This window comes from Delphinapterus leucas, chromosome 4 (assembly GCF_059928025.1).
Source record: "Delphinapterus leucas isolate spDelLeu-1000000601 "Yukka" chromosome 4, BTC_Dleu_Yukka2, whole genome shotgun sequence".
Taxonomy (NCBI): Eukaryota; Metazoa; Chordata; class Mammalia; order Artiodactyla; family Monodontidae; genus Delphinapterus; species Delphinapterus leucas.
In genome coordinates this window covers 3,184,644-3,197,010 of record NC_143132.1, presented here as the reverse complement: position 1 = coordinate 3,197,010, position 12,367 = coordinate 3,184,644, and the positions used below count along the sequence as shown (strand labels likewise).

Genomic DNA, 12,367 nt, shown 5'->3' with positions numbered 1-12,367 from the left:
CCATCTTTATATACTTCTGTCATTTCAAGAATGTTCTATAAATGCATTCATCCAGTGGGTGAGTTTGGGGATTGACTTTATTCCCTCAGCATAATTCTCTGGAAATGCATCCAGGTTGTTACGTGTATCACAAGTTCAATCCTTTTTATTACTGGGTAATATTTCATGGTGTGGCCGGAATACAGTCTGTTTATCCATTCACCTACTGAAGGGCATCTGGGTTGTTTCTGGTTTGGAGCAATTAAAAATAAAAGCTGCTCTGAACATCATGTACCAGCTTTTGTGTGAACATAACTTGTCATTCTCTGCCCCAGAGGGCCATTGCTAGGTCAGACATACAGTACTTACATGTTTAGTTTTTTTAAGGAATTGCCAAACAATTTTCCAGAGTAGCTGTACCGTTTTACATTCCCACCAGCGATGTGTGAGTAATCCAGTTTCTCCACATCTTTTCCAGCATTTGGGGTTGTCACTTTTTTTTTATTTTAGCTTTTTTGATAAGTGTGCAGTGATATTTCAGTGTGGTTCTAATTTGCATTTCCCAGTGACTCATGTAGCTCAGTAACTTGTCATGTGCTTGTCATCCATCTATATATTCTCTCAGTAAAATGTCTGCTCGTGTGTTCTGCCCATTTTCAAATTGGGCTGTTCTGTTTTTCACTGTAGAGTTTTGACAGTTCTTTTCATCGTCTATATTCAAGTCTTTGTCAGATACGTGGTTTGCAAATATCTTTTTCCCAGACTATAGCTTTTCATCCTCTTAACAGGATTTTTCTCAGAGGAAAAGTTTTACTTTTGATGAAGCCCAGTTTATCAATTTTCCCTTTTATGGACTGTGTTTTTGGTGTGAAATCTGAGAACTCTCTGCCTAGCCCAAGAACCTGAACATTTTCCCCTATTTTTTTTCCTAAAAGTTTTATAGTTTTCTATTTTACATCCAGGGTCCACTTTGCATTAAGTTTTATATAAACAGTGAGGTTTAATTTGAGGCTTATTTTTGTGCCTGTGAAAGTTCAATTGCTCCAGCCCCATTCATTGGAAAAACAGTCTTTCCACCATTGAATTGCTTTTGCTCATTGGTCAAGCATCAGTTGAGCGTGTTTGTGTGGGTATCATTCTGGGTCCTCTGTTCTGTTATCTGTGTCTAACATTCCACGAATGTCACAGTCTTGATTATTAGCTATGTAATAGGTCTTAAAGTCAGATAGACTGATTTGTCCCATTTTATCTTCTTTTTCAAGATTGTTTTAGCTCTCGTGGTTCCTTTGCACTTTCATGGGAATGTTAGAATAATCTTGTCTATTTCTACAAAAAATCTTGATGGGGTTTTGATAGGAATTGTGCTAAGTCTATATATTAATCTGGGGAGAAATGACATCTTTACTATGTTGAGTCTTTCAAACCATGAAAATGGTAGGTCTCACCATTTATATATCTTTTTTTATTTCTTTCAGCACACAGCTTCTGCATATGTTTTGTTATATTTACACTTAAGTTGTTTGAGCTTTTCTAAGTGTTTGTAAATGGTGTTGTGATTTTAATCTCAGAGTCTCCATGGTCATCACTAGTATATAATCAATTTTGTATATTTATCTTGTATCCTGTGACTTGCTGAACTCACTTATTGGTTTTACTTTTATATCTTGCTGAATTCTATTGCTAATATTTTGTTAAGGATTTTTGCTTCCACATTAACGAGGGATATTGATTTGTAGTTTTCTTTTTTTTGTTGTCTCTGTTGAATTTAGTATCAGGTTAATACTAGCTTCATAAAATGAATCGGGAAGTGTACCCTCCTCTTCTGTTTCCTAGAAGAAATTGGTCAGAATTGTATTACTTCTTCTTTAAATGTTTGGTAGAATTCTCCAGTGAAACCATTTGCACCTGGAATTTCCGTGGGGGGAGTTTTTAAATTAGAAACTCGGTTTCCTGAATAGATGCAGACTGTTCAGATTACCTAGTTCATACTGGATGAGCGCACTAGCTCACACTTTTCTAGGAATTGGTCCATTTTCATCTAGGATGTCAAAGTTATGTGTTTAGAGTTGTCTGTGGTTGTTCCCTTGTTATCCTATTGATGTCTGCAGGGTCTGTAGTGCTGTCCCCCTTTTCATTCCAAATATTGGTGATCTGTGTTTCTTAGTCTTGCCAGGGATTTGTCAGTTTATTGATATTTTTACATAACCGGCCCTTTGTTTCATTGGTTTTCTGCTTGTTTTTCTGTTTCTGTTTCATAGATTTCTGCTTTTTATTATCTCCTTCCTTCTGCTATTGCTTTAGGTTTATTTTGCTCTTCTTTTTCTAGGTTCTTAGATTATTGTGCTGAGGGTTTTCCTCTCTGCTAATGCAAGCATGTAGTGCTATAAATATTCCTCTCAGCACTGCTTTAGTTGTGTCCCACAGCTAAATTTTGATGTGTTGTATTTTCATTTTCATTCAGTTCAATGTCTGTTTTTTATGTCCCTTGAGACTTCCTCTTTGACCCATGTATTACTTAGAAGTGTGTTGTTTAGCTTCACAGTGTTTGGAGATCTTCCTGCTATCTTTCTGTTACTGATTTCTAGTTTGATTCTCTTAAAGGTCAGAGACCATACTCTATATGGTTGCAGTTCCTTTACGTTTGTTGCGGGTTTTTGTGTGTGTGTGTGTGGACAGCATATGGTCTATTTTGGTATACACTTTGCAGGCACCTGAAAAGAATATGTGTTCTGCAGTCGTTGACAGACTTTTTTTTTTAAACATATTTTTATTTAAATTTATTTATTTATTTATTTTTGGCTGCATTGGGTCTTCGTTGCTGCTTGTGGGCTTTTCTCTAGTTGCAGCGAGCAGGCTTCTCACTGCGGTGGCTTCTCTCGTTGTGGAGCACGGGCTCTAGGTGCATGGGCTTCAGTAGTTGTGGCACACGGGCTCAGTAGTTGTGGCTTGCAGGCTCTAGAGCGCAGGCTCAGTAGTTGTGGCGCACGGGCTTAGTTGCTCCGTGGCATGTGGGATCTTCCCGGACCAGGGCTCAAACCCGTGTCTCCTGCATTGGCAGGCGGATTCTTAACCACTGCGCCACCAGGGAAGCCCCCGTTGATAGACTTTTAAATATATCTCAAGACTTTGAGACAGATCACTAACTCTTGAAGGTTATGTGATACATTACTTTTTTAAACTTTTATTTATTTATATATTTTTTATTGGAGTATAGTTGCTTTACAATGCTGTTAGTTTCTGCTGTACAACGAAGCGAATCAGCTATACGTATACCTATATCCCCACGCTCTTGGACCTCCCTCCCCTCCTCCCCCCATCCCACCCATCTAGGTCATCACAGAGCGCCAAGTTGAGCTCCCTGTGCTATACAGCAGGTTCCCACTGGCTATCGATTTTACACATGGTAGTGTGTTTATATCAATCCTAATCTCCCAATTCATCCCACCCTCCCCTTCCCCCACCCGTGTCCACACATCCATTCTCTACATCTACGTCTCTATTCCTGTCCCATAAATAGGTTCATCTGTACCATTTTTCTAGATTCCACATATATGTGTTAATATACGATGTTTGTTTTTCTCTTCTGACCTATTTCATTCTGTATGACACACTCTAGGTCCATCCACATCTCTACAAATGACCCAATTTCATTCCTTTTTATGGCCAAGTAATATTCCATTGTATATATGGAATATGTATACATCTTCTTTATCCATTCGTCTGTTGATGGACACTTAGGTTGCTTCCATGTCCTGGCTATTGTAAATAGAGCTGCAATGAACACTGGGGTGCATGTGTCTTTTTGAATTATGGTTTTCTCAGGGTATATGCCCAGTAGTGGGATTGCTGGGTCGTATGGTAGTTCTATTTTTAGTTTTTTAAGGAATCTCCATACTGTTCTCCATAGTGGCTGTATCAGTTTACATTCCCACCAACAGTGCAAGAGGGTTCCCTTTTCTCCACACCCTCTCCAGTTTGTAGATTTTTTGATGATGGCCATCTGACTGGTGTGAGATGATACCTCATTGTAGTTTTGATTTGCATTTCTCTAATAATTAGTGATGTTGAGCATCTTTTCATGTGTTTGTTGGCCATCTGCGTGTCTTCTTTGGAGAAATGTCTATTTAGGTCTTCCGCCCATTTTTTGATTGGGTTGTTTGTTTTTTTGATATTGAGCTGCATGAGCTGTTTGTATATTTTGAAGATTAATCCTTTGTCAGTTGCTTCATTTGCAAATGTTTTCTCCCAATCTGAGGGTTATCTTTTCATCTTATTTATGGTTTGCTTTGCTGTGCAAAAGATTTCAGAAGAAGTGATCTAAAATCCTGCTGAGTTCACCGAGGAGGGCTGTGAAACCTTCTCTCTGGTGATTCTTGTCTGTGGAGTCAACACCTTTCTTCCCTGATAGGTGTGGGCCTCTCTGAAGGATAGAACTTGGATCAGCTCAACATATGGCTCAATGAAGTTTCCTGGCTGACATTTTTACTCTTATATTTCCAAGAGATACAACGAGACGTTGTTTCCCTTCTTCTCATCAAGTTGTAGAATGCTAAAGCCAGAGGAAACCTTGGGTCATCTGGTCCACCCTTTCATTTGGCAAGTGAAGGAATAAGGTCCAAGAGGTTGATTTAGATTAATTTTTAAAATACGTTTATGAAATTAACATATGTTTATTATAGAAATGCATTAGATATAGAGAAACAAAAATAAGGGGAAAAAGTGTATATATAATCTTACAACCAAAAAGTAACTACAATTATTATTTTGGAATGTATCCTCCCAAGTTTTCAGAAATGCGATCACACTGTACTACAATTTTTTTTTCTTTAACAATAGACATGAACATTTTTCCAAGATGTTATTCCTAATAGCAGAATATGTTTCCACAGTACAGATATACCATCACTTACATGCCATAAGTGATGTGCATTTGATGGGTATATAGGCCGTTACAGTTTTCACTGAGTTAAATAACATCGTGATGAACATCTTTCTCCTAGAAATGAGGACACTGGATCATTTTTAGCTTTTCAGCCCTGTTGCCAGATTGGATTATCAAGGTTTTTTGTTCGTCTGGACAGGCCTGGTTTAGTTTTGACTTGTGTTGGTTTTAGAGTCAATATAGAAGATGACATGAGTCCAGGAGGAGGCCTTGTTTAGGTTCCCAGCGTTTCAGGGCGTGAACTAAATGGCCATCTGGATCCAGGAGGAGAACCCTCCCTTCCTCAGAGGGTGGAGTTGCTGGAACAGTGCCGTGCAGTCTACACCTTCCTATGAGGCATCCCGCCTTGGGCCCGGTCAGGAAACAGGAAGACAGGCAGGTTATATTCAGCCTGGGACCTGAACCTCGTAAAACCAGCCACCCAGCCCGGTTTTATGTGCCCGGCAACAAAGGGACAAACTTGCTCACCCCGGCCTGCTTCCTCTCCCTGGGACCTGCTGTGAGAGCACTGTTTTGCACTCAAAATATGCCTTGAACGCGCTTTGTCATAGTAATTGCCCCCATAAAACGGACCAGAGCACCACATGAAAATGTCCCGTATTTAGAGACCCAGTCCTGCCTGCTTTTTATGGCTGGTGACGTGGGAGGACCTCAGCCCTGGTCACTCTGCCCAGGCACCACTGAAAGCAGTCCAGGAGGGAAAAAGCATCTGAAGGTGGACAGGAAATCCCGGGCCCAGGAGAGGCCCTGCTGCTGAGAGGCGGCCAGAGCATCCCTCCAGGTTCCCGGGTGGCTCCCGGGCACAGTGTTGGCGCCACTGCCCACGACGTGCGGGTTCAACCCGTGGTCCGCACAGCGCGCCCTTTCCCATCAGTCTTTCTTTCTTTGTCTGCAGAGAAAGAAGAATTGATCCAGAGCGTGCTGACCCAGGTGGCGGAGCAGTTCTCAAGGTACAGAATCTTCTAGATAGGTCATCTCCAGAGCTGGGCGCTTTTTCTCTTCATGGCTGGGGTGGGCCACTTGCTCTGAGGCTGTCTCGGCCGGCAGGCTCTGATACATCACTTGCCCCCAGAAGCTGCCTCCCCAGTGGAATCCCTTGGGGACTTACGTACCTAAGCCAGCTTGGATGGGGTCCAGGAAACAGATACCAGGTGCCACAGACCATGTCAAGTGGGTGTTTTGAGAACAAGAGCCCGTGTTGCTGGTAATCTTCCCAGCTGGCTCTTCTGGGGCTAGGACTTCAACCTACAAGAGCTGACAGCGTTCACAGAGATCCTGTGCAGCTGTGCGGCTTCCTCTCCATTCTGAGTTATCCTGCCGGTTCTGGGTCAGTGCTTTCCATTTCTCAGTCACCTCGCTGTGGCATCTCACTGCCCGAGGGTAGTTAAAATGGGGAAAGGCCGTAGGGTATTTTCTTAAAGCCCAGGAGTTGTTGAACTGAATGGGTTGGAGCCTCCCGGAGAAGGGCACCTCAGGTCCCCTGAGATGGTCTGTGCCCAGCAGGGCAGGGTGTGGGGCTGGACCATGCCCTCTGTGAGCAGAGGATACGGTCCTCCCCAGAGAGCATCTGCTCACTGCCCACGTATGGGGAAGTAAGCATACCTGCTTTACGTTCGCATCTTGGAAAATACACCTTTGAGATAATTCAAAGGGGTATCTTTTTCCTCCTTCCCCTCAGCACCCCTCCCCAACTCCCGTGAGTTCCTTAAAAGCAACTCCTCTGTTCGAGCCCCTCACCAGCCCACCTGTAGGGCTCACCACGGCAGGGAGTCAGCAGATGTTGGCTGAACCCATTTTAGCTTGGAGAATTTGATGAGTTATGTTGTTTTGTTTTGTTTTTTCCTTCCTAGAGCATTTAAAATCAACGAACTGAAAGCTGAAGTTGCACATCACTTGGCAGTGCTAGAGAAGCGCGTTGAATGTGAGTGGCATGTTGATTCCCTTTTGCTGATTTGTCTTTTAACCTCTGCTTAAAGTAACCACTTAAAACCGTGGCGCTTGGTGATGGCGACGGAGCTGAGGCTGACAGCAAATGTCTTTTCTTTGGGAAATGCGCGAAAGTTACCTTTGAAGTTAACAAGGGCTAGAACAGTGATGAATCTTAAGTGTTTTATTTCTATTTTAAAAGTAACTCAGTAACATATGACATGTTATAAGTGCCATCTTATAAGTATGCAGTAACTTGCAACGTGGTACTTATCGTAGCACAGCCCCTGGAATAGGGGCTCTTCAGTGCAGGAGAGCACAGAAGGAAACCGTGAGGCCCACAGACGTAGCCCCCTCCAGGGAAGAACTTCTGCAGAACAACTTGTGTGTGTGTCTTTTTACAAAAACGAGAATGCACCGACCCATACTCTGTGGTTTCACAATTTGGGGGGAGGATGTCCACTAAATCATTACCAAGTCTTGATTCAGTGACCAAATAGCTGAAACTCTGGGAGGAAAACAGCTTCCAGTCACTCACCCTTTGTGTTCCCGTCCATCAAATAAGGAACAAAGCTTGAATTCCACGTGACCCGCAATTCCCCATTCAATGCACAACGGGAAGGCTCTTTGTCAGTGTCAAGGCCAAGGTTAATGGCTCATGGGCACCGCATTTACTGACTTCCGGAATGAGTAAACACACTCCAAACCTGAGGCCGTCCGGGTCGTGGCATCACGGACTCTACCTGGCTGACTCACTGAATGTCACTTTTCATATCTTGTATGAATTGCTTGGATTTTTTACAAGAAAAAACATTCAGGATCATGTCCGAAACCAATTCACCTAAATAACTTGAATCATGATTTATATAGTTACCCTTTTCAAAGTATGGCAACATTTTTAAAATCCATTTGGTCGTATCACCCTGGGAGCTTTGTTTTTCTCCCCCCAAAATCATGGTACCCAGAAACTGCTGTGAACTTAGTTTTCTGGGAGTGGTTACTGATACCCTAAAAATAAAGGGGTTGGAATATAGCACGTTGTTTCTGCTGGATGTTTTTTCAAAAGAGAGAGCTTCATAATAAAGAAACTTTGGTTTGGGTAAAAAAATAAAATCCATTTGGTCATGAGAGCTTCAGAACAGTTTTATTTTCCCCATTGGTGATGAAGGAGCCACCAAGAGATTAAGTGACCTGCTGAAGTCCATTCAGCAAATTGGAAAAGTAAATAAAGCCGGAACCAGCCCCGGGGTCCTGGTGGGGCTGCTCTCTCCATCACCTTTCCCCATGGGGAGCCAGTGCCACAGCAGGGCGGGGAAGGCCTGAGGATGCAGGTTAGAAAGCAGCTGTGACAGCTGGCCTCGCGGCTACGGCCGCAAACACTGGTCATGGCTGCACTGAGCAGAAAAGAGGTTTTGCCCTAGGGGATTGGGGGAGCTCCCCTGGGTGTCAGGAGGGCTCAGGACCAGGGCTCAGTAGCTCTGCAGCAGGAGCGATGCCCCAAACCCCACGTAGAGCTGATGCTGTGAGGATGCCGACCTGGTGGATCTGAGCCCCAGATGTACAGTACCCCCCCGGCACCCCTAGATCTGTGCTTGGACCCCCATAGCCCCTGTGGCCACTGCTGCATACATCAGGCTGCTTCTCTGTACACGAGCTACAGATCCAGAGTCTGGACAGAGCTGAATCAGGCGCCCACACCCTCGCTGCAAGGACGGCCAAGGAAAGCAAGTGTTAGTGTCCTGTGGCTCTCATGACAAAGCACCGCAAACTGGGGGGCTTAAAACAACAGGAATGAATTCTCCCACTGTCTCGAGGCCAGAAGTCCGAGATCAAGGTGTCGGCAGGGTCAGTTCCTTCTGGAGGGGAATGTGTCCCAGGCCTGCTCCAGCTTCCAGGACGCCCACGGGCCTTGGCGTGTGGCCTTATCACTCCAGGCTGCCGCCGCCTGCACATGGCCTTCTCCCCTTGCGTCTGCATTCAGGTCGTCCTATCAGGACACACCTGTCTGTGGATTTAGGGCCCACCCTCACCCAGAATGATCTCATCTCGAGATCCTTTTTCTAAACAAGGTCACACTCTCATTCTGGGGGTCAGGATGTGAGCCTGTCCTTTACAGGGGCACAGTTCAACCCACTGCCGTGAGCGTTTGGGGTTTCCATCTTCTGCCGTGGGCGACAAGCTCAGCTTCCCACCAAGCCCCATAGAGTAGGGAGCTCTCTGGACGTGGGAAGAGGTTCAGCCGAAGAACACAGAAAACATTCACTGCCGAGTCACCACCTACAATCACAGAGATGAACAGTCATACAGTCCCCACCTGGAGAGCAGATGCCCGGGGGGTGGGGAAGGCTGGGGGGTGACAGGTGCCTCCTGCTTCGTCGCCCTCTCCTCCGGCGCCTCTGACCACTTCACCCCGCCCCACACGGAAGCCAGCTCCAGTGCCGCCGTTCCTTGGAAACAGACAAGTTGAAGAGGCCGTTAATTAATTCTCAGAACTCCTACAGGGAGCTGTGTTGACTTCAACTTGAGAGGCTTCTGGTATCTGGCCGAGGGGACACCAATCAGGCCGAGAAGTGTTTTTATTTTGCCTTCAAGTGGCTTGTGGATTGAGGACCATTAAAGGATGGATCCCCGATGACCTCCCCAGCATGTCCTTGCCCGGAATCCTCCAAAACTAGCTCGCATCTCCTCCTGGGGCTCCTGGTGTAGATCAGATAATTCATGCACATGCGCATAAATTACCTGGAGGATGGCATCACCCCTTCATCCCCCAGCTCAGGCTCACTGCAAAATTACTAGTGTTTTTACTAGTGGTATTAATTTCTAGCACCAGAGACCTGGGCACTGAAGGAGTGGGATGGAGAGAGCTTGCATTTCTCAGGAGGGAGAGGACGTTACGGTTAGGGTTCCAGGAGCTGCGGTCAGGTGGCCAGGTGTGGGCAGCGGCCTCCCCCCATGGCCCACTTTGGCACCTCTCCCTGCATCAGCCCCTGGCCTCCCCACCACCTCCCCACCACCTCCCGGCTGCCCGCTGCCCACAGGAACGTGGCTATGGGGGCCCACGCACCCCCGGAGGGGGCCCTCGTCCTCCCTGGACTCCACCTGGCTTTGGGTGCATCCTTTCCTGGCACTTGTGGCTGACCGCTCCCCGGGCTCCACCCGCCTCTGCGTTAGCGCGAAGGTGGGCGCGGTCACCTCATCTGTGCTGAGCCCCGGGGGGGGGGGGTGAGTTCCTAAGAGCCGCCCAGACACAGCAATCAGGGCCTCCCCCGGAGACATCGCAGGGACCTTGGAAATGGACAGGGGAGGCCTTTTGAGGACAGGGGTTCTGCAGCTGGACCTCTCCCGCAGGTTACTTGGGGAACTGGTCATCCAAGCCGCTCAGAAGGTCAGCCCTGACCCTGCAGAGCTGCCAGAAGCAAGCCAGCCTGCGCTGCTGGCCTGGGAAGGCTGCCAGGAATATGACTGCCGGGCTGCTCCGCGGGGCCCGACCAGATATGGACACACACACACACACACACACACACACACGTAAGCACACACAGAAACGTAGGCACATACATTCGCACACATACACGAACCCCCATGTACATACACACAGAAACACACACACACACACACACCATGCTCATGCACACACACACTCTGTCTGGTATGTGTGAGCTGTTCGGGAGCTATTCTCTGCCTCTTGAATTCAAAGAGGCACCAGCTAGAACTGCCCATCTGTAAACCACATTACATTGATTTGACTTGTTTTAAATGGAATTTCCTGCCTTTTTTTTTTGACCTTCTCAAGTGTATAATTCTTTGGAATCAAATGTAAATTCTGCCATAGCTCTTAATTCACCCTAAAAGCTTTCCTTCCTTTTCTACGAAATGTTTTCCTTCTTCGGGAGGCTGGGGTCTCGCTTAGGTGAGAAGCCATTTCCTAAACGCAGGACATCCAGGGCCTCCCCTCACTTCCCGGTTGGAGATGGGCCATCCAGGGGCGCCCCTCCCTCCCGTCCTTCCTTGTTTGCGGGAAGGGCCCAGGCGCCCTGCGGTGGGCACAGGGCAGTCCTGCCCCTGTTCAGCGTTTGTCCCTGCCAGGGCCTGGCCCAGAACCTACAGACTAGAGAGCTGGCCCCATGGGGCAAAGTTTACAGCCAGCTCATGCGAACAACCCAGAAAACTGAAACCAAAGCTTGCTTTTCTTTTTGTCACCAGGGAAATGTGCTTTATGCAAATTCTTTACCAAAGTCCTTGGAGGAAGTGCTGAAACCCGAGGCTCTATTCCTACGTGGCTATAAACAACTTCCAAAGCTCTGCAGCCTAACTAGGGCCTCGCCTGCCCACAGCCAGCCTCTTAGGAGAGCCCAGTGGGTCAGGGGGAGAAGGGAGTAGGACAGAGCTGCCTTCGTGACCTGACAGTGACCGTGCTGTTACTCCTGCCTGCTGAGGCCCCGTCCCCGAAGCCAGTGTCCCTCTTAGAAAATCATTCTTAAAGGTCCTCTAGGGTGGCCGTGACCTACAGAGGCCCGCACAGCCCCTTCTAAAGTCCGAGGGAACAGCAGTGTCCAGGTGCTGCTCACGCTGCCACTCAGCCTGGGGCTGTGGAGCCTCTGCTTTAGTTTGGGGTTCTGGTCCGTGCCCGCCTGTGTTTCAAGTTTGAGACTGACAAGTGGGAAACTGACATCCGTCTCAACCCTGAGTCCTCCCTGGTGTCAGTGCCAGGACCTGGGGGAGGCCCAGCTCGGACGGCCTTCTCACTCCCCCAGGATCTTCCACAAGGCATCCTGGTGTCCAGCAAGGCCTGGGAGCGGCAGCCCTGGGTCTGCTGGTGCCTGAATCCGCCGAGCGCTCTCACTGCCTCCTGGCTTCCGCCCGGCGGTCTGGCTCTTTAATCGCGTGACGCATTGTTTTTCTCTTCCATTGATTAACGCACTTTTGCCATCTCATTACTCATTATCAATTTCCTTGGCAACCAGGCTGTATGTCATAAACATCATTACAGTAAATTCTACCATTCCGTGTTGCCCAAAAGGCTTAATCTTAACATCACCCCCGATAAATGGCCAAGGGACCTGATCTACATCAATTTCAATACCACACAATCAAACATCAGGCAACCAGCAAAAACCATGAGCTACGAGGCATCTGCTAACAGGAGCACCCTTGACTTGTTGATGATGGAGAAAAGCAGATGAGAAAACATGATCCCAGTTCTGCCTTTTTTAAATTAAGAAAGATAAATATTTAGATTGCATGGGGGTGGGAGAAAAATGCCTGGAAGGATACACACCAATATATACAATATTAAATGAGTTCTCTGGGCCAATAGGATCATGGATACATTTTTTTTTTTTTTTTTTTTTTTTTTTTTGGCTGCGTTGGGTCTTTGTTGCTGCGCGCGGGCTTTCTCTAGTTGCGGCAAGCGGGGGCTACCGTTGGTTGCGGTGTGTGGGCTTCTCACTGCGGTGGCTTCTCTTGCTGCAGAGCACGGACTCTAGGCGCACGGGCTTCAGTAGTTGTGGCACGCAGGCT

General features: G+C 46.9%; 1 protein-coding gene across 1 annotated transcript in view; it reads left to right on the top strand.

The window, feature by feature from the left end:
- PDE9A (phosphodiesterase 9A) overlaps positions 1–12,367 on the top strand; it is a 99,086-nt gene that overhangs the window by 62,923 nt on the left and 23,796 nt on the right. The window contains exons 5-6 of the mRNA XM_022552854.3: positions 5,817–5,871; positions 6,772–6,842. Coding sequence (XP_022408562.1) covers positions 5,817–5,871; positions 6,772–6,842 — 126 coding nt within the window. The remainder of the gene's footprint in view (positions 1–5,816; positions 5,872–6,771; positions 6,843–12,367) is intronic.